The sequence below is a fragment of the Meles meles genome, chromosome 11, assembly GCF_922984935.1.
Source record: "Meles meles chromosome 11, mMelMel3.1 paternal haplotype, whole genome shotgun sequence".
Classification (NCBI taxonomy): Eukaryota; Metazoa; Chordata; class Mammalia; order Carnivora; family Mustelidae; genus Meles; species Meles meles.
The window spans coordinates 14146857-14169160 of record NC_060076.1 but is presented as its reverse complement, the minus strand read 5'-3'; the positions used below and the strand labels follow the sequence as shown (position 1 = coordinate 14169160).

At 47.0% G+C, this 22304-nt stretch overlaps 1 protein-coding gene across 5 annotated transcripts in view; it reads right to left on the bottom strand.

Moving 5' to 3' along the window:
* CDK5RAP2 (CDK5 regulatory subunit associated protein 2) overlaps positions 1-22304 on the bottom strand; it is a 168752-nt gene that overhangs the window by 23181 nt on the left and 123267 nt on the right. For all 5 annotated transcript variants that reach the window (XM_046022623.1, XM_046022624.1, XM_046022625.1 and 2 more), the window contains 4 exons: positions 20781-21013; positions 10500-10548; positions 7741-7916; positions 3370-3489 (listed from right to left, as the gene is read on the bottom strand). In XM_046022623.1, coding sequence (XP_045878579.1) covers positions 3370-3489; positions 7741-7916; positions 10500-10548; positions 20781-21013 — 578 coding nt within the window. The remainder of the gene's footprint in view (positions 1-3369; positions 3490-7740; positions 7917-10499; positions 10549-20780; positions 21014-22304) is intronic.

Below are 22304 nucleotides of genomic sequence, written 5' to 3'. Positions count from 1 at the left end.
CCCTGACCTTGCCTCCCTGCTACTCTGCCAGTGCGGCTGCGCACGGTCCAGTCATGATATTCTCTGCTCAGAAACACTAGATGGCCCTCCCCTGCGAGAACAGACAATCGAACAAACCAAACACGAGACCCGAACTTCAGATCTCCGTGACTTCACTCCAAGCTCACGCACAACCCTCTCCCTCTCCACTCTCTACTCTAACGTCCTCGAAAGCAGCCGGACTGGGCCACACCTGTGTGGCTATGACTATGCGGTCACACATCTCCCTGACTTTGTAAAGTGAGGTCTTTATTCCCTGTGCCTAGAACGCCCAGCTCCTTCACCTCCACCTGTCAAAACCGCACTCGTCTTTCAACTCTCAGCTTAAGTTCACTGTCTAGTCTAAGTGTTTACTAAAAAGATCAGGGTCTGAAGCCAGACAAACTGGGTTTGAGATTACTTCTGATCAGTTTAGCTCAGGCTGTGGTCCATCTCCTAAAATGCTACCCCTTCCTCTGGCCGGAGAGCTGCTCTGAGACACACCCCCCTCCAGCTCTCTAACCCTGCACCATATATGACATCCAGAGCACGGGAACATGAGACCCTCAGGACAGCACATGGCTTCCTATACGGGGCAGGCTGATGCTTCCCTCCCCGCCTTCCTTACAGCAGACTGCTTTCCTAAACTCCAGGACAGCTAGAACATGAGACCTGAAGGGAAGCCTGCTGGAGGCTTCTGGGAAAGATTTCGCACCCGGATGAAAAGAGAAGGACAGGGAGGAGCCCCACCATCTTCATTCCGATGCTGTGGACACTGTCCTAAGAGGAGGTGATGCTCAGAATGATCCCGGTCCTCATGGAGACTGACCCCAAGCCCTGCCAGCCTATCACTGAGCCAGTAAACCTGTGGAACTGCCTGTGTCTGGTTCTCTTGTTAGGTCAGAAAATATAAATCCCCATTGTTTACATCAGTTTTCACTCATTCTGTTCTCTGAAGCTGAAAGCATCCTGGTATGCAACTGATTACAGGTAATATTCAAACTCCCCGTAAGGACGGTGGGACGTCAGGCCTCCCAGAAGCGGATGCTGCACACTCTCTCCGCTCTCCAGCACCACCTTTCCCCACGATAGTGATTCACAAATCACAGTGCCATGTAATTTTTCATTCCCACGTGTCTCTCCCCGCCAATCCCCTCTACTCTCCCCTATGAACGCTAGTGTCTTCTCGGAGACACCTGGCTCTGAATCATGGCTCCGGCTTCTTAATAGCTGTATGACCTCAGGCTCGTCATGTTACTTCTCTACGTCCCCACTAGCCCAATACAAATGATCCGTGTTGTTATTATTACTGCTATTATCATTTATGTTAACATCCTAACTGGTGGTGGGTTGGAGCCAAAAACAGGACCGAAGCGCCATCTGGATGACAAGGAACAATCCTACAGAAGAAGTCGGCTCTGGCCACAGCTGGGGGGGGCCACTTCTCGAAGGAAGAGCCAGGCCAGAGGCCAGAGCCGGACAGAGCCCGAGCTGGCGGGGTGTCCTCTGAAGGCCGTCACTACCGGCTCCTCCACCTGATGACAAGTTAACCCATGAGGTGACAGTTCTTAACAACATTCTGCCTCAGCGTCATCACAAGGAGCCGTGCCTCTCTCGGACCTGCTCCCAAGATGAACGCCTCACAGCAGGGGGGAGGCGGAGCCACTTTTATTCCCTTGTCTTTCTAGAGGTTGTGACAACAGGGCGAGAACAGCATGTCTTTCCACCACTGTAAATACTTCATGAAGGCCTTTTGGTGGCCCTTCCCTTCAGAGTGAATTACTCTCTGGAGCAACACTGCCAGCTCCATTGTAGCTGGTGGCCATTCGAGCCCCCAAATAATTCTATCATTGGATTTGCCAGGAAAAATGTAAAACAGAATGAATCTAATTCAGGCATTACCACGAGTGAATGTGAAGGGCCCAGGCATGTATTTCTTCCCTGCGTTTGAGATGACTAATGACTCGGGTTAATCAATTTTCCTGGGGGTGAGAGAGAGGGCGGAAGCAGGAAGGAGGAGGGAGGTAGAGAGAGGGGTGTGGATCCACTCTCGACCTCGCAGACCACAGCACATCAGCACGTACATGGCTCTGGAAAGACCTTCTAGGCAGAGGGCTGTGATGGGCCAGGCAGGAATGAGAACTGGACCAGAGGTCCCAGGGATCCCAGGCGACCCAGGCCGCCGCCACTGAGTACATCTTGCTAGAACTCAGTTATTTCATCTCTAAAAACGTATGCGTCACCACTTGTTGCAAGGCTCTGCGACGTGAAGCTAATAATATTATACAAAATAAAAAGGTAAAATAACATGGTAATGATGAAGAAAACCACCACTTACTGAGAGAGGCACGGAGCAAGGCCTTGTTGAGAGCACTGCTTCACTGAATCTCAGGGTGGCTCTGTTTTATAAAATAAAGTCTGGGAGAGGCGGGGTGACTTGCCCAAAAGTCCCAAAGCTAATAACCAGAAGACCTGGGGTCCACTCCCGGCTCAGTGCAACTCCCTAACAAACTCGGGCTTTTCCTGGGGCACGAAGCTGCTCTCAAGACACATTCTTCGTGGAATGAAAACAATCTCTTTGGAGCAATAAGGAAAGATGTCCAAAATGCACTGTTCAATGAAAAAAGGGACAGAATGACAGATACGAAGTATTCTAGGTGAAGGAGAAAACACACACATGTATCTGTATTTGCACTGAGAAAGCACTGTAAGGTGTGGAAGACAACTAACAGAGGTGGGAGGAGAGAAGGGAGAGCAAAATGAATGGGTATAGAATGGAGACGGTGAGCTTTGCACCGGGCGAATGTCTTCTTTATGGGAAAAATACATATTTTTAAGTCCTTCATGGAAGAACAGTCCATTCAGACCTAACCGAGTTTCTATGCAGGCATACTGGCAACCTCGTGGCCAGCCTGTGAGACTCACCAAACTGCTAACAAGCTCATACTTTTAAGGTCTATTGCTGACGAAAAGACGAAATACCACTCCGTTTTATTTTAAAATACCTCTACTTCTCTCCAGCGACCAAAGTCAGAAGAGGAGCCGGCCCCGCTCCAGGCAGCAGGGGCCAGCAGACTCCTTCAGGGCCAGGGACTATGGGGGCCGCTCTGCTCCAGTCAGCTCACCTGACTCACCGCCACGGGATAAAACAGGGATGATTCTCCCACTTTATAAATAAGTTACGTCAAATCTGCAGTGTTAAGCAAAGTCACCGTGGAGGCAAGCAGCAAGGTCAGGATCCGGGCCGAAACCTCTCTGGCCACCAGTGAGTGTGAAGCTCACCCCAACACACAGCATGCGATCCAGGCAAGTGCACCCCAGATGAAGCCCTCTGGGGCAGCTCTCCCTTACCTGGATCGAGTTCAGACCCTTGCCGTTCCAGCTGTCCCCGAAGCTTCTCGTTTGTCTTAATAGATTCTTCTAAACGTCTCCTCAGACTTCGAATTTCTTGAATATGTTCCATTACTAAGTCTACAGGAGGGAGAGTTATTTTTAATTTAAAGTCTGAAGCCCCCAACAAATTGAATAATTTACAAATTATGCAAAGATCTTAAAATTCCAAGTCGTGCTGGATGTATTCAGATCGTCGTAACTGGCAACACTTTCCCGGGCTTGGTGAGGCTGAGTGACTGCCCACAGCCCACGGACACGGTTCTGTAATGGTTCTCTGCAGCCCTCCACGAGCAGGGAGTTCTATACCACATGGAAAAATTATATTCCATACAATTTTAATGCCAACTCTAATGCAGCCCTTTATTCTTCTAAATATCAAATATTAATTTAAAACTTTCCTTATGGTGAAACTAACAGATCACTTTCAAGTCTGTCTGAATTGCCTGAGCATGGATTAAACCACTTTCATAACGAATCCAGATATTTCTTTGAAAGGACTATGTTTACCCATTTATCATTTACTCAGCTGAGACTTAAAAACAGAGCAAAACAGTAATCCCAGAGCTCGTGAAAATGGTAAGAAGTATATACTCTCCAGAGCACAACCTGTTCATGTGAATGTAAATGTGCGTGACTTCTGGGATCTGTTTTTATCATCAGCCTTAGAAAGGTTCTTTTCCAAAGTCTTTCCTCAAATAATTCTACTTCCAGGAATCTACTCAAAGAGATCACCAGAGATACTAACAACCATTTGCCAGAAAGCATGAAAACGTTCATCTGAAGCACAATTATAGAGCAATAAAAACTGAACATGACTCAAATTATTAAACCAACTGTATTACATTACATTACTGTGACGCAGTATTCTACAGCTACTGAAATTGTATTACGAAGACCGTATCATCTTACAGAAAAATACAGATACAAAATGGATTATTCAGCATAATTATAACTCCATTTTAAAATCTGCAGACAAAAAAGACACATAAACACAAAATAAGAAAATCTACTCCGAGATATTAACAGCAGTTGCCTTTGGGTGGTAGAGTTCAGGTTTTTCAAAACTTCTGTATTCTATCTCTTTTTTTTAAATTTTATTTTATTTTTTCAGTGTTCCAAGATTCATTGTTTATGCACCACACCCAGTGCTCCATGCAATACGTGCCCTCCACAATACCCACCACCAGGCCTTCCCAACCCCCCTACCCCCACCCCTCCGAATCCCTGTTTGTATTCTCTCTCGGTGTAACATTTATTAATACATAAAAATGTAAGTTTCCCAATCTTCTACAATGAGCATGCCCTATTTTTTCAGCCACTGCCACATCTCACTTTAGCAAAGAAAGAAGGCTGCACAGTTGCACTCTGGAGGTAGGTTTCTAGAATCAGTGTTTAAAGCATAGCCACATCAAGTATCCAAAGCCAAAATTCATGTCTTTAATTCATCAATTACGGTACACTCAGTATGTCTTAGTAATGTTTGTTTTAAAACATTATACGAATGTTATGACCCAGTTTTAATTCCTCCAAAATGACTTTCGTTTAAAAGTAGTACAATGTTACAGATCTTTTCCTAATTAAATAGTAATTCTGCCATGAATCTGAATGTTTATGAGACGACTTAATTCCCAGACCTTCAGCTATCTCCTATTAATGCCAGAAGTGTGGCAAGTCATTTGGTGGGATGCGTGAGGCCCCCCTGGCCAGCCCAGCGCTGGAAGACCCTGTGCAGCAAACTTCTGCGACACCTCCCGCCCCTGCCCTGCGGCCCTGAGAATCGTCCAGCCACTAGTCAGGTCCGAGTGAGGCAGGAACTTATCTATTCTGATCGCAGTCCTCCTTGCTGGTTTATATCCACATCCCACGCTACCGGCTTCTTGGGTAAATCGGTTCACATCACCTGCCACTGAGTCTGTCCAGGAGCCCGACTCATCATCAGGGCTTAAGGAAACATTCCCAGTCGAACTGGACACTACTTATTAATTATGCAGCCCCAACCAAGGAGAAGGAAACACTAGACTCGTCTTTACAAAATGGGAGAAAAATATCTGTCCCTCCTCTAATAAACATCCTTCCGACAAATGCTAACTCTTTAAAACCATAAATCCTGCAAGAAGCAACCAGCAAAAACCATGTGTGTATCTCTGGCCTACTAGTTCCACCTTACAGAATCTAGGTTAAGATAATGCACCGAAATGTTCAAAGACATTCCCTGCGGCAGTGTTCACAATTGTGAAATTTTAGAAATGACTTAAATGTTCAGCAAAAGGGGAACATAAGGAAAACTGCAGTTCAGCCATTCAACGGACTATTCTGAAGCCACTAAAAATGATGGTATGTAACAACATGTCAGAAAGCTTATGATAGAATGTCAAGTGCAAAAAGGAAAAATACTAAATTATCTCTCTACTTAGAATATAAACATGACAAAAGGAAAAAACAGATGCAGAGACCGAAAGTCTGAAGAGAAGCAAACCAAAAAAGCTAAGAGTGGGCTCATTAGGATGGCTCCAGAGCACTGCCCCGCCAGGGAAAGTGTCTGCTAATGCACGAGGAGGGCGTGACAAGCCCAAGGTCATGGGTCCCCAGAATCATAAGACATAAGGAGATGCCTAAAAGGTTCTGTATTAGAAATAAACCAAGGCTGGCGTGGCAGACATGTGGGAGGGTACAAAAAAGAGGGGTTGACAAGAGAAACCTAGAGCGAGGTGCCCATACTATAGCAGAAGGGTTTGAAAGAACAGGGGTCTCAAGTATTCCCATTAAGTGATCTGGCGTGCTGCACCGTTAACCCTCATGCCCTTGTAATTCCTCCAGCCCTCAATCAAGGGTGTTCCTCCCACAAAAACAGTCTCAGGGGTTCTTGGAAATGGACTGAATTCCTTGCCGGGCTGATAGAGTGCAGAAGGAAGTGCAGCTAAGGACAGGAAAACAACTCATGGGTCTGACCCACACGAGGAGAAGGCAGATCAAAGAGCCAGAAATAACCGAGAGAAACCTAGTACGTAGAAACTCACAGAAATCACACAGGGATGCAGCCAGAAACCCAAAGAAAGCAAATCTAGGTGAGGAGCCGGCTGACACTGCACTTCTATCAAACACGGGTGCTCATTGCTCTGGGTGTTTTCAAACTGTGCTCCTCCGGGCCCAGGGTGTCCCAGAGGAGCCTCAGGAGCCACCGTGGAGGACAAAGTCTCACCCCTATCTTTATTATATATTAGCCTCCATATACAGTTCATCTGAAACAGAGTGGGGGGTTGTTGCTAAAACAGACTTTGAATTATGAAACCACAGTTCTTTCCATGTGATCAAGTGTCAACAAAAAGCATTTAGAAAGGAAGTGCCTGCGTCTGACTTGTGCTCTGGATCCATCCTGGCTGCCTTGCAAATAACCACTGGAAGAAAGGAGAGACCAGAGGATGTCAGCTAAGGTCCAGAATCTATACCAGCGATCAGAAAACCACAGCTCCTGGGTCAAACCCACCCACTACCTATTTTGGTAAATAACGGTTTATTGGAACAGAGCCACACTCATTCACTTACATTTTGTCTACGGCTGCCTTCTGCTATAACAACAGGATTGAGTAATTACAACAAAGACCATATGTTCCACAAAGCCCAAAATATTTACTATCTGCCCTTTCCTAGGAAAAATTTGCCAATCCAATACCTCATACCTAATACCTCAACAGGAGGTAATCAAGACTACAAATACAGAGGAGGTAAAGGAGAGCTCACGGGCAGGTGGAGGTTCGGAAGGCAGATTCTGCCAACTGAGCCCATGGTCCATGGTCAGTGGCAGGACGAGGGGCTGACCCAGTGGACAAAAGGTCACACACTGAAGGGAAACACTGCAGATCACTAGAATTACAAAATATCCTAACGGGGGTTCAGGTGGAGGCTGGGTGGTTAGGTACCCTGGGGCATCTGTATAATTCCAAGCACGGGTCTTTAAAGTGACAGGGTCGCAGAAGAGTCTGAAGGGAACAACAGGAAATTAACCAGACTTGGAATGGACACAGAATCTCAGGGCCTGCCAGTCTGGTTTCTGCCACTGTTAGAAGAGCAAGGAAATGGCGAGTCACATAATAAGTCATCATTAAGAAATAAAAATGACTCTTCCCCAATCACCAACACTTTCAACAACCGCAGCTTTCCCCAGTGATAAATGATAGTCTGAATGACCAGCTCTGGCCCTGCCAGGATCTCCCTCCATCAGACGAATATTCAAATGTCACTACACTCTGCTTACTCAGGGAAGATGGCAAATTACTGTTTAGACCAGGAAGCCTTGGCCGCCTCTAAAATGCTTAGCGAAGCTTAGCTTACCTTGAGAGAAATGGTTCGTCAAGACCGAGGTCTTCCCGGTCTCGCTGTCTTGCTTCTGGTCTTGTGAGAGGACGGATGACTTCTCGGACATTTCACAGTCGGATAACGCATGAGAGGCAGATGGCTCAGGAGACTCAGGGAGGATGTGCTGGTAGGTGATACCGTCTTCTTCCATCCTTCACCATCGGGATTGAGAGAGAAATTGTTCCCCGCACTAAGATCCCAAGCCAGGACCAGGACTTGGGAACACTTAAGGTTACTTGGCCCTTTGTAATCTCCCCATATTTGCAACTTTGTTTTGGAGCCCTTTTGGTTCCCCAGAGCATTTTATTAGGGAGGACAGTCTAAAACCAAAAAGCACTCAGTGGGCTTGAGTCTGGAGCCAGTGAAGAAGGGGGAGTCACTGTCTGACTCATGGGGAGAGGCCCCCTGCGAGAGCACGAGTCAGTGCCCACTCTGTACCAGGCGTGTTAGACATACTGTCTTACTCAGTCCCCAGAGAGACCCTTTGAGCTAGAGAGGACTATCCTGCAGACTCAAGGAGCCTGAGGCACAAGCTTGCCCACAGTTCCACCACTTGAGCCCAGGTCCGTCTGTCTCTACAGCCCCAGGAGAATGCGGGAGGCCAACCCAAACCCATGAAGTGCCCTTATGGGTTTAAAAGTCTTAAAACCTTCAGGGCCCCCACGCAGGTCCCAATGCCACCGCTCTGGCAATCATCTGATTAACCTGTATTTCCCAAGAGCCACCTGAGCCATGAGGAAAAACACCCTGAACTGGGAGAAAAGCCCACATGAATCTCCATTATAGATAAGCTCCTTAATTTAAGCTCTTTTTTTTCTTCCACTTCTTCCTATTACTTCTTGTCTCATTATTCATGAGCTCAGACAAGAGCAAAGGACTCCAAAGCTGCAACGCATTCATTAACAGGTAAACACCAGATGCAACTTCACTCAGACAGCGTGATGGATGCACGGGCTTGCCGCTGCCTTGCAAAAGTGCCGAATGGGCCAAGGGCACCCATTTAATTAGCTTAGGAGTGACCCGTGTGAGCGCTAAGCCTACAGTGGAAAAAGGCAGAACAGAAGGAAAAGAAACCAACCTGTCAGGGATGGGAAGGGTGACACATGGCTGAGGAGGGCTGAAGCAGACTCCCTGCCTCCTTGCAGCCCTCTCTCCAAGCAACCACGGTCATCTTTCACAACAGCAAATCTGATTTTGTCTGGCCCTAGCTTATTGTCCTTCAAAGACTCCCCTCTTCCCATAGTACAGAATTTGGACTCCTAATACAGGATCTGAGGACGAGCCTGGCACAGCCTCGACCCTCAAGTTCCCTGCACCAGCTCGCAGGGGCCACATCGCTCTTGCCTCGTACGCACTCTCTGACAATCCCTGCCCTAGGCCTCTCATCCTTTAGATCTCAGTTAAGACTGTCTCCACTCTGGGAGGCCTTGCTTGCCCTCTCTGTAGCCCGCCACTGAGATGCGATCCATTATTAGGAGGATGGAGGTAGAGGGCTGAACTGGGAGGGATCTGTGAAAACACTGGTGGGAAAGGAGTGTTTCTTCTGAACATACAGATGCTCTGATTGAAATGTCCTCTGGTAAGCTGGGATATGTCCCCACCTGCTCACTCTAATGATGCTGTGATGCCAAGAAAGTCCAAAATTCTGGTCTCTGTCTCTTTATTTTACCTCCAGAAGCCCAAAGGGCTGCTGCTCCAAAGAGGAGGGAAATTCCCGTAGCACTCCCAACGGTCAGAACCTTAAAACAAGGAGCCAGAGGGGGCGAGACCTTGACATTTCCTATAGGCCATCAAGGCAAACTAAGAACGTACACAACACATTTATTCCATCAACAGTTTTTTAAATTCTAACTACGAGCCAAATAATTAAGGCAGAAGCAGGTATAGAGATATGCAAGACACAGTCTTTGTCCTCAAAAGGCAATATACAACTATAATAAGAGACCAGAGTCTGACAGATTCAAGTTCAAACCCCAGCTCTGCTTCTTAATGGCAAGCATGCAATTCCGACCCTTGGGTTCCTTGTCCTAAAATGGGAACAACAGTGCTTGCATGGTAGTGTCAGAAAGGATGAATGGGAATGCCTAGGGTAGCAGCTGACACACACCAACACCCCTGTTCACGCTCGCTCCCTTCCTCTGTTGAGGAAGTCTGGGAGCGGAAAGACAAAAGCAGGGTGTACTATAATGCCATGTGCTAAGTGCTGTAATGTGACAACATGCCAAGTACTACAGGAGGAATAACTGATCCTGGGATGCAGAAGAGAGACGGGGATGTTGCGGAGAGCCAAGTTCATTGCTATATCAACGGACTCCGAAGAAGGATTTTCAAACTACAACAGGAAGAAGTCAGGCACGGGCTGCAGGACAGTAAAAAGTCAGGTAAGACTGAAGCATGAGGAACACAAGAGAAAGAAAGATGGTCAGACTGAGCAAGGCCTCAAAGGTCAGGCTAAGGCATCTGAAATCGATCCTGCGGGGCCCAGGAGCCAACAGAAGGAACATGTCATCCTCGTCAAAGCACCCGGCAGACACACACCAGGAATGGCCCAAAACAACTGAATGAAGGCTGCAGGGTACACGGAGTAAATGCCTGCTTGTGCGTGGCCACTGTCCGTTTCATAAGTGTGTGTGCCTTACCCACGAGCAGCGGGAAACTAGCCGAACAGGAGGGAACCGGCACACCCAGCAGACAAACCCACCACACACGCTTCTTTCCCCATGCCACAGGCTCACCTCTCCATCGCTTCGATCTGGGGGCTCTTGTCCACTTCAGCTGATTTTCCTGGGGGCAGAAAGAATATCAAGAAGAAGGAAGACATTAAAAATAAACAAATACTGTACCCCTGGGACAAATAATACATTATATATTAATAAAAAAATTTTGAAAAAAAATAAAGAAAGAGAGAAAGAAAGAATAAAACCCAGTATTCCCTAATAATTTCTTGCTGATATACCTGCAGAGGCCCCATTCCATTTGCTTAAATACTCTTTGTAACGATCCCGGAAATTTAAAGGAGGATCACCAAGAACACACTCAGACCAGCGGCTCCTCCTTCATCCCCACTCTGAAACCAGTTCTAGGAGGGAGGGGACAGGCCTCAGGCTAAGAACCCGTCCCCAAGATGCTGCTAGGTGCAGGTTCTTTTCCCGTCTCTAAAAACTCAGATACCAACAGAATACACGCTCGTTATAGGAAATGGGTAACGAACAAGAAAAAGAACGTCGCTCTCCTCCTGGTGCCCACTACGGACATGTTACGGATTTCCTTCCGTTCTTTCTTCCGTGCATTTTGGCGCGGGTGACACTGTACGTGACTTCATCTTTTCCCTTCGTATTTCATTACGAGGACCCTTCCTACTGAGTTTTGCCTTGGAAACCCAATTTGGAAGGACTGCATTACTATTCCACTGCAGGCAGGCATGTGCCATAGTTTCTGCCAGTCCCCTATTTGACATGTAGGTCATCTCCAACTTTTCACTTTTATAAGTAAATGAAATAAACATCTTTGTACATACAGCATTATCTGCATTTAAATGATTTCCTTAGGAGAGACTCTCAGAAGTGGGATTAGCAGGGAGAGGCGTATATGAGTGCAGATGAATAAGCCAGGGCCTGCGGCTGGGCAGGGACGACGAGAAATGGCGAAAGAAAACAAAATAAAGCTGAGAACGTAAGTGGGCAAGAGATGCACTGCTCTCTCCTGCACAGCAGCCTTTGCTGTTTGAAAGGAAACACAGGAGCCCAGGTTTCAAAGAGACTAACAACTTCATGTTAAAAATACTTCAGAACTCTGGAAATTGCAGACTGGGATGAGCTCTTTGAAGAAGCTAACGCGCGGCTAAAGAAAAAAAACAAACCCTTCTCGAGCTGCACTTGAAAAATGAGACTATAATTAAATGGCACCCACACATTCCATTTTCAAAACCACTCCGAAAAGGGAAAGTTCGCGAACACCACAGCGCGGAGGAAAAGAGCACCAGAGACTCACGCATTTGCCTTGTGCCTCGTGGTCCCCACATGTGTGCTCCCCGGGGCTAAGGGGTGTTGCTCCTGGGGCTCCCTCAACACCCCAGCAGGACAACTGTGGGCAGAGAGAGCCAGTGTGACATCCCCAGGGCTTGAACATCACCTGCCACTGCAGGGCACTGGCAGGCACCAGGAAGGAGTCACACGGGCCCCCCTGAGATCAGGTGCCAGGCCCCAAGGACAACGATGACGTCCTCTGGCCTCACATCAATCCCACTGGCACAGCGTCAGGATCTCCATTTAACAGTGAAGCGGAAATCCAAGAGGCCTGACGTGTCCCCTCTCTTCCTCCGACATCCCGTCACCTACTTCACTATAAGCTCCAGCTAAGCAAGGGATCTGGAGACACTCCAGAGCTAGCTCGACCACAAATCTAGGTTTTGATTCTCTTGGTTACATCCTGATCAAAAACACAGTGACGTTTTGACACCCCAGAAGGTAGGGGGAGGGTGACAGGCCCTGTACCACGTAGAGGGGCTCCACACCTGTGTCCTCTACACTCCTCAAGAGGGGAAATCGCCATCTGCCTGGGGCCATTTCCCAGACACTGACTGGAAGTCCCAGGCCGCAAGACGACCGTGAACGGGCAGAGACAACTGTTGTTAGAACAGCTCAGCACTTTCCATCATGCACCTGCACGGGGCTGCTCCCCAACATTCAGCTGACACCCTGACGATGGGCCATCTGCCCAGCCCGGCCCTCCAAAGGGCTCAGGAGTCTACACGCACCAGCCACGCACATGACAGCATCGTCTCCTGCTTCAGCGGACCAGCATGCTTTCAGAGGACGGACACACACCTCAGCAACTTCACCGGCTAGGGGATCACTGCTCTGGGGCACGCTCTAAGCACTCTGGGACTCCTGACCATAAAGTCATCATGTACCTATCACAAAAACCACTCTTCGATTCCTAACAAAATCCACGACCAGAGAAGGAAATGCCCTGAGGCCATCCAAAGCCCGGGCTTCTCTGTCTTCGAACAGGACATCCTGTGCGGAACTGCTAATGACTTCACAATTATATTCTGCCCATTCCCCTGCCACGACAGAATGCTTTAAAGCCAAATGACAAATTGTTAGTGTGGGACTCACAGGGCCATCATGACAAGTGATGCACTGAATTCCATGGTGGAAACTACCTTCACACAGGTGACAGGGTACCATCTGTCAGCCTATTCAGGAAGCTTAGGAAGCATGTCATGAAGGCACCGCTCCCATCTTTCAGGCAAATCTTACCGCTACACTGAAAAGCTGTGTAGTAGGTGGCAGTGACAGGGGGAGGGGGGACTTCATCCTTTCAAACAAAAGGACTTCTAGTTATCCGATCCATACCGGAACCAGCAAGACAACTATCACGCAGGACAGTCTTGTAACCGGTCAGCCCGTCCTCCTCCCTTCGCTGATCCATCCCGAACGCTACCTCTGTTTGAAACGCCTCTTGAAACAGTCCCCCTCATTCCAAATCCACCAACCGTACAGAATCCAGTTCTAATATCATAGCCTGGCATCTCCTACGTGACCCAAATGCTCCTTCCTTTGCATCTACTAGTCATTTGTAGAACATATTTGCAGTTCCTCCCAGGTGCCTGTGCCTGTGCCTGACGCTGAGGGTAAGGGATGAATCGTAACCTCAGTGAGTTCACAGCTGCGGGGGGACGTAGGACCCAAAAGACAAATTACACTACAAGGCTGTGACATGCACAGATACCATGGGAAGGCCTGCAGAGGAAAGGAACATGAGCCAGCCTGGACCACCCAGGACAATTTAGAGGAGGTGACCAGGGCCACACGTCTGAGGCAGGAAAGAACTGCTGCATAAAAATACGAAGCTGCTAAGGGGCCACATGGAGGGCTGATTCTATGGATACTTAGGAAAGAGCTTCCATTTTCTCTGATCACCTGCCTACCATGCTAATTATACCTTGCACACCCCCTTACCACTCCTAAAATACCCTTCCCCAGTGATTTGCAATATGGAAGGTTGAGCTCTAATAACCTTTCCTCCCGGAAGCCTTCCCTTCGGAGCTCAGGGGCGCCTCATTCCGAGCCCCCACTATGCAGGCCAGACAGAGTCAGAGGACACTGAATCAAAGGGCGCCTGAGAGTAGATCCAAACCACACAAAACTATCAGTATTGTCACCAAACCCTGACTGAACACCACAAGTATGGCCCCAGCTTAGTTCGGGAGCCAGGACAAAACAAGGCCCCATCTCCAGGAGTCTATGCCCCGAAGAAATACAATGTGCCCACAAGGCTTCATTGCCGTCACCCCCTGTGCTCCCGAGATTGGTTAGACGGGATCCCATACTTCAAATAATCTCATTCAATCTCACAAATAACTGGGCAAGATAGGTACTATCCCTCCCAGAGGAAATCTGACCAGTAAGAGGGTACGAGAAGCATAAAGCTGGGATTTGAAACTCAAGTCTGTCTGGCTCCAAAGGTTCTGTTCTTTCCACCCGGCAAAGAGCGTCCATCACAAGGCCAGATGCGACTGTCATAGGCAAGCTATAACCAACCCAGAATAAAAAACAAAACAAAGCGTTTTGCATCCACTTGAGGTAAACAAAAAAAGCTTCCTAGAGGATGAACAGAATTCCTAGAAGAGAAGAGAGAGTACAAACCTTCTAGAAAAGGGACTGGTTTGAGCAAAATCCCGGAAGTGGGGAAATGCAAGCAAGGCCTACAACACAGAAGTACCAGCTGGGACGCCCAACTGGGCAGGAGTGTGAGGGGCACCGCATCATGGCGGTCAGGAGGCTAGGCTGTGGAAGCAAAAACTGCCTGGGCTCAAACCCAGACTCCGCCACTCCTTGGGTGACCTCCAGCAAGTAAATTCCCTTCTCTGTTCCTCATTCATTCAATGAAGGTGCTAAGCAGTAGCTACTCATAGGCTGAGAACATACCCAACACAGAACGCACAGCCTATAAAGCCCAGCCTCCCTCACTGCTTCTCCATCATCATCACCGTCATTCTCGCTGAGCGGGGAGCGAGCTGGACAAGGCAGACCGTAGAAGGCCTTGGAAGAAATGCATGGTGTAGGTTCATCCCCACAGGCACAGGAGAGTCAAGAGAAAGGACCCCCACAGCTGTCTTCTACCCGTGTGGCTACACCCTGGCACATGTGGTGAGCTCATGGGGGAGAGAGACCACCTCACAACCTTCTCGGGCCCCTGCCCAGTGCTGACTCAGAAATACCCGAGGAGCGCATTGTCTTCCTGACTTATGCTACTGGCCTCGGGAGGCACCGGGTACAAGGGCACCGTGGGACTGCAACACCAGCTCTCCGTCTGCTTTGGGTCCCCGCGCACTTCAGGAATCTGAGTTATAGATCCCCTCCCTGGAAAAAGGCACTCAGAAAATCTTGCCGGATTCTGGACCCTAGTGAAATCCCTAGCCTGGAAAGCTAGAAAAGATCCCGGCTCTGGTCCTAATGAAGAGTGGGAAAGCACACTATCATCCTCCTTCCTGGGTTCTACCAACTAAACATAATTAAAGGAAAGCAAGGATATGTACAAAGATTCCAATATGCTGTTCTTTTAATAGCCCCAAACTGGAAACCACCTGAATGTCCACCTAATGGGGAATGATTAAGTAAATTATAGTACATTCATACAGAAGAATGTTCTGCAGCCACTAAAACTTACAATGTAGGTTAGTATTTATTATCTACAGCTGAACAAAGGGGAAGGTTGCAAACAATTCTGGCTCTACAAAAAATACACATACATATAAAAAAGATCTGGAAGTATAAACTCCAGGGTGTTCATTTTTGCTGTATAAATAATGCAACTATAGGAGTATTTGCTTATCTGTTATTCCACAATAAACATGTACTGCTTTGTATTAAGAAAAAAAAAGACTATATTTAAAATTTTTAAGAACTCACGCTATGCAACCGCCTCAAATATAAAACTATTCTACAATAAGCTCCTTTCATAATTCAGAAGCCAGACCCCTTAGATAGCATCCAAAAAAGAGACCCACCTCTGTTACATTTTATTCTCTAAGAATAGGAGTTGTCGTGAGGTACCTGAGACTTTTATGCCTTTTGTACAAGAAAATAAAGTTCTATGTTTGTGTTGTCTGCAAAGCCTGAAATGCTTCTGCTTCCAGAACCTGCAGGAAACAAGAATTGAGATCTCCTTGGGCTTGTCAAGGTAAATAAGTAAAAAACATATCAAGGGGGGGTGGCTGGATGAGGGAGGGAGGGCAGCTGGCGCCAGAGGCACTCTCTCTCAGCCTCCCACTTCCTCGGGCCCTGGTTGAGGGCTTGTAGGAAGAAGAGAGAAACAGAGAGAAAATGCCTCAGGCCAGGAAGATACAGCTCTACCTTGAGGACCCAGTTATTTCTCCAATATTAAAATAAAAACTAGCTTATTTGGAAACCCTTAGTCAGGAGAAAGTGGATTTCACAAAGCTGGGAAAAGTCACCTGTCCCTGTGTCCTTGGGCCTCGAGGTATGGGGCAGCTGGTACTAGGACAACAAGTCTGCAACAGGCCTAAGCAGCTGGGTTCCGCGGAAAACTTGGGAAACATTCCCCGGGCCCAGAAGCCCAGACTATCCCACGTTCCATCTTGGAATTAAGTTGAACATATGTGGACCCTCACGAGCCATCTGTTTTGTAATGTATGAAGACAGAAGAACTAAGGTCAAACCTTGGTTTCGCCAAGTCGGTTATAACTTTAGGCAACTGACTCTCCTCTGTAAGGCCAAGTTCCTCCAGTAAAACAGGTAGTTCTGAGGACAAGCCCCCGACTCACAACAGGTAGAGATACTGGCAAGTGCAGAGCACCTGGGAGCCATGCACCCAGCATTGAGTCAAGGCTTCGTGCTCGTGATCTAACTCTTATAGCTCACCAAGGAAAGTCTTTGATCTTGAGCAGAAGGAACACGACCTGACTTACATTTTGAAAAGATCACTCTGACTATTGTGCAGGAAGGGGCCGCGGCGGGACATGGGGGGAAACCCGGACCCCCAGGGGGGCAAAGACTACAGTAACCCACGAGAGGAGACTGCAGCAAACCAGAGCCATGGCAGCAACGAGGTGGTGCGAGTTGGTCAGATTTGCAACACACACTGAGGGCAGGGCTTCAAAGGGGCAGCGAGTGGGTGGGAGGAATACTGGCTGGTATCCACTTAGAAATCCAGGGAGGAAAGAATGTCCCCCAGGAGGGAGAGGACTGACCACATCCAATTCTACTGTCAAGGTGAGGGAGGTACAGCCCAAAACCTATGGCCAGGTTCAGCAAAGTGGCAGGTGTCAGTCCCTTGGGCACATGCCGTTTCTGTGGAGAGGCTGGGATGTCTGAAAGCCCAATTCCAGGAGCTTTGAGAAAGAAAGGGGGGCTGGAAAGCATACTAATGGATATAAAGGAGAGGGACAAAAATAAAGACTTCATATAGGCAATTTAAATGGATAAAGTTTTAACTTTGGAACCGCTTTCATATTTTTCATTTTATTCAAAAAATAAAAGTAAATCAGAAAAATGGGGGAGGGGAAGCCTAACATTGAGCACAAACAGAACTAAGTAAATGTAATTACATTTCAAATGAATAACATATCAACACTGTAGAAAGAATGAAGCCAAGAAACTTTTAAATTTAATATCTGACTATATACCCTTAGCCTAAAAACTAGAAGAACTACAGGGCACCTGGGTGGCTCAGTCGGTTCAACATCTGCCTTAGGCTTGGGTCATGATCCCAGGGTCCTGGGATCAAGGCCCACATAAGGCTCCCTGCTCAGTGGGGAGCCTGCTTCTCCCTCTCCCTCTGCCTGCCACTGCCCCTGCTTATGCTCTCTCTCTCCTTCAAGTAAATAAATAACATCTTAAAAAAAAAAAAAAAGAACTACAAACAAATCATGATGTTTTAGTAGGTCTATTTCTCACAGTGGTATGGAGGGGGCAGTTCCGGACCTATTTGTGTGTATTACAAAGAAGTGAACACAGGAGCAGATACACTGATGTTGTGAACACCTAGATCCTCACGGCTGGAGATGGGAAATAATGTGGAAGCAGAAACACCAAGAAAGGACACAGTGGGTTGGACTGGAATTGGAGGCACCTACTATGAAACAGTAATTTTTTAAATAAATTTCCTATATGTATGCATGCGTGTGAGATATATCTTAGTGCTGCCTGCTAATGGGCAAAAACACCCAGCACCAAATCAGTTTTTAAACAGCACGCCCCTTTCAGATGAACCAGGGAGCACCTGGGTGGCTCAGGTATGATCCCAGGGTCCTGGGATCGAGCCCTGCATTGGGCTCCCTGCTCAATGGGAAGCCTGCTTCTCCCTCTCCCACTCCCCCTGCTTGTATTCCCTCTCTCACTCTCTCTCTCTCTCTGTCAAATAAATAAATAAAATCTTTTTAGAAAAATAACAAAATAAAAAAACAAAATAGAGGCCCTTCCCATTGCAGGGAGAAGAATCTTGGATGAATAAAGAAAGAAAGAAGATGAACCAGGGCTCCCTGGGGAAATGGCTAATTCAGAGCAGGGACAGTATCAGTGAGGCTGGAACATCTTTTTTTGTTCCAGAAAGTACAGAAGTGCTCCCCAAGAAGATGGAGACCTGTCAAAAGGAATTACCACTCTCCAAATCTCAAACAATTTGAGCATCAGTAGAATGACGGAATGAAATATAGTCTGTTGAATAAAATAAGAAGCTACAAGTCCACAACACTAATAAACAAATATAAACAAATAAGCAACAAACATATAAACAAAAAGGGAGATAAAAGGGAGAGTTCATCCGTCTAGCAGATGCCACCTGATAAAAAAATGAAGAAGGAATGATGGTATGAAGAAAAAGATCACCACATTGCCAGCAGCATAGTGACAGCAGAGACAAGGAAAGTCCAGGAAAACTCAGGTAAACGTCTGAAGAGGAGACAGATACTTATAGGATCATAAAGTACGCCCCACTGATTACTTGTATATCACACAGGAAAATACTGTCATTTCACACATCATCGCAACCCAAGTGATCAAAATTATTTTCACCAACAATGGGACAAACCGATGGCACGCGCCTCATAAACACGATACCAGGAGAACATAATACTTAATGCAGCATTCTTGCCAAAACCACATAGCTAATCTCACTGAATTTATCTCATCTAATCCCAAAAGACCTGCTTTCCTCTCTCTCTCTGCCTGCCTCTCTGTCTACTTGTGATCTCTCTCTGTCAAATAAATAAAATCTAAAAAAAAAAAAAAAAAAAAAAGAGTCGCATGCTCTCTGACTAATCCCAAAAGAAACAACAGATAATCCTAAATTGGGGCACTGGCCTGAACTCTTTAAACAGGTCTTCATCATGAAAGGCAATGGATGACAGAGAAGGTTAAAGACAACCGAAGACACACGACAACTAAATGTAATGTGGGGAGTGGGTCCTGGGTCGGAATCAGGAATAAGACTCATAAGACATTACTGAATCAATCAGTGAAATTCTAATGTAGACTGTATATGAGATAACAACCCTCTGTCATGGGTTTAATAACGGTGCTGTGGCTATAAAACAATGTCCTCAGTGTGAGGAGCCACACAGTCCAACACTTCTAGGGGGAGGGGAAAAGGGACATGATATCCCAATCCACCCTTGGAGGGTTGACAACGATGATGATGATGACAATGATAATAATGGTGGGCTCCTGCATGATAATAATAATAATAATAATAATGTTGGATGCTTAGAGGGGTGCCTGGCTGGCTCAGTTGGTGGAGCGTGTGACTATTGATCTCAGGGTCATGAGTTTGAACTCCATGTTGGGTGTAGAGATTAGTTAAAAATAAAATCTTTAAATAACAATAATAATAAAGCATGTATACAGATGGTCCCTGACTTACAATGGTGCAATTTACAATTTTCAACTTTAGGATGGTGTGAAAGCAACAGGCATCCAGTAGAGACTGTATTTCAAATTCTGAATTTCCATCTTTTCCCGGGCCAGAGATAATGCGGTACGACTGTCCCTTGCAATCCCGGCAGTGGCAGCGAGCCACAGCTCCCAGTAAGCCATACCATCACGAGGATAATAACTGATACAACCATCTTGGCCCCACGCGGCCATTCTGCTCCTCACTTTCAGTACAGCCTTCAATGCAGAACATGAGATAGTCAGTACTTTATTATAAAAACGGCTCTGTGGGAGGGTATCGCCCAACTGTAGGCTGCTGTAAGGGTTCTGAGCACGTTTATGGTAGGCTGGGCTAAGCTATAATGTTGGGTAGGTTAGGTGTGTTAAACGCACTTTAGACTTAAAATGTTTTCAATTTTATGATAGGTCTATTGGGATATAATCCCTTCATAAATCGAGGAAGATCTGAATACACAGAAAGAAAGAGAAAATGACAAAGCAAATATGGCAAAACTGATGAAGTAAACAGTATAAAAGAATTCATTCTAGTCTCAAAAAAAATTGCAAATGATTGTGCTTTTTATTTCAGTGCAATAACATCTACTAAAGTACCTAGCACACAGAAACTGCTTAACAAAGGTTCTCTTTCATCCTTCTTCTAACCACCTCTGACCCTTGAAAATATTTTTTTCACCCATAAACACCTGGGGCTGTTTGTTTGCTCGTTTTGCTGAGTGTTGCCAACATTTATAACTTAGGAGTTCTCAGCACCTCTCCCCCAGCAGAAAAAAAAAAAAAAAAAAAGTAAAGAAAAAAAAATTTCCACCTTCTCTTAAATTAAGAGCAACCTAGGGCACGAGGCAGGTGCTGGGGACGGTGCCTCCAAGCTGGCCTCACTCCCATGCCTCACTAGCCGGAGCCCGGGTTTGAACAGGGCGGACCACCAGGTCCGTGGAAGCGTCACTGGAAGGAAGAGCAGCCGGTGGGGTCTGCTGTCACCTCATCGGAGCAGACGTAACTGCCGCCGAGGAGTCGGTTCCTCCCGGGCCCCTCCAAAAGAAGTCCTGGACGAATACATGATGGGTCTTAAGACTCGCAATCCCTTGCCCCACTTACCGTTGAGAAACAGCTTTTCCAATTTCTCGAGCAGCTCAGCACATTGTTTCAGCTGCTCCTGGAAACCCTCGGCCACGTAGTGATCCACGTCGCTGGCCTGAAGCAACTGCTCGAACGCCGTGATCATGGCGTTCATATGCTGCCGGTAGATGACACAGATGCCGTGGCTATCCTTAATCTGCTGTCTTTGAAGGGAGAGCTCCCGGGCTTGGGACTGAACTAATGAATCGTATCTGATAAAAGGGGGGGGGGGGGGAGAGAAAATGCTTGTACCATTTTAGAATTGAATTTTTGTGGCCTTAACACTAATTGGAAAAATGACAGAGCACAGTTTTTAAAAGCCTGCAGCTATACAAGTATACATACTTCTAGAAAAATTGGAAGTCTGCAAGGTCACTCCTTCGATTTCAAAACAGCCAACAAATGCTGGAACAAAGGTTCTTCTGCAATATTCTTAACCTTATAAAGCCCCCAATTACAGTACAGACTGGCAAGAACTCAAGAGGACAATTAGTTTCCATACATTCTTCAAAAACATTATTCTGAATTATAGAAACAAGTGCTCCAAGGGCCAGCAGACCTACCGCTAATTCTCGTGAAGAACAAAAAAGAAACTGTAACACGGGAACACCAAACCAGGGGTCTCTCCTCTCGACCGAAAGGTCAGGGAGTAATCATAATCCTAAAGACCATTTATGGAGGGTCTGTGACCTGTCAGTCACTGCACTAGGTGTTTTTTATAAGGTAACTGCTCCTTGCAATCTCCAGACAAACGGACGCACCTCCTCATTTACAGGGGAACCAGACTCGGATCGCCAAGTTAAACAGGGACGGTTTGGGACTCACACACAGTCTGCCCTCAAAGCCCATGCTCTATTATACAAAACTACCTCCTGACACCACATGTCTTTTCCTGTGTCAGCACACGAGTACTCACAGGCGCAGAGCAAAACACGAATTAAGGAAAAATGGCTCCTATTAACCATAGCCACAGTCACCTGGAGCCGCCGTGGCTTGGCGAAGATGCTGACCCTTCAGTTCAGCGTGTTTCCCTTCCCTGAAGAGGACAGTACGTGGGGCTGCTGACCACCTCTGCTGGCGGGTGCGCATGTAAGGGTCACAGGACAGCTGCGCAGAAGGTGGGCGGTTTCTTGGGTGAGGAAGGACACGAGAACTAAGGTGCGACGGTGTGGGCCTGTGCACCGGCCTCACCTCGGAGCAACACTGACTGCGTCCTCGGAGCAACACTGACTGCGTCCTCGGACCGTCTGCTCAGTCACAGCAGCCTCTTCGAGCCTCAATTCCTCATCCACAGAAACATGTTCAAGAACACCTTTACAGGTGATTTTGAGGATTAAATAAGAAAGTGCCTACCTGGGGGTCTGACACGACTGCCTTCCAATAAATACAAGCTTCCTCCCATCCTGCTGTTCGGGAAGGCTTGAAAAAATTCACTCTGGCTCATGATAATTCAGAACTATGTGTTTGTCTCAAAGAAGTGACTAATGAAGGTCAGCTTTACAT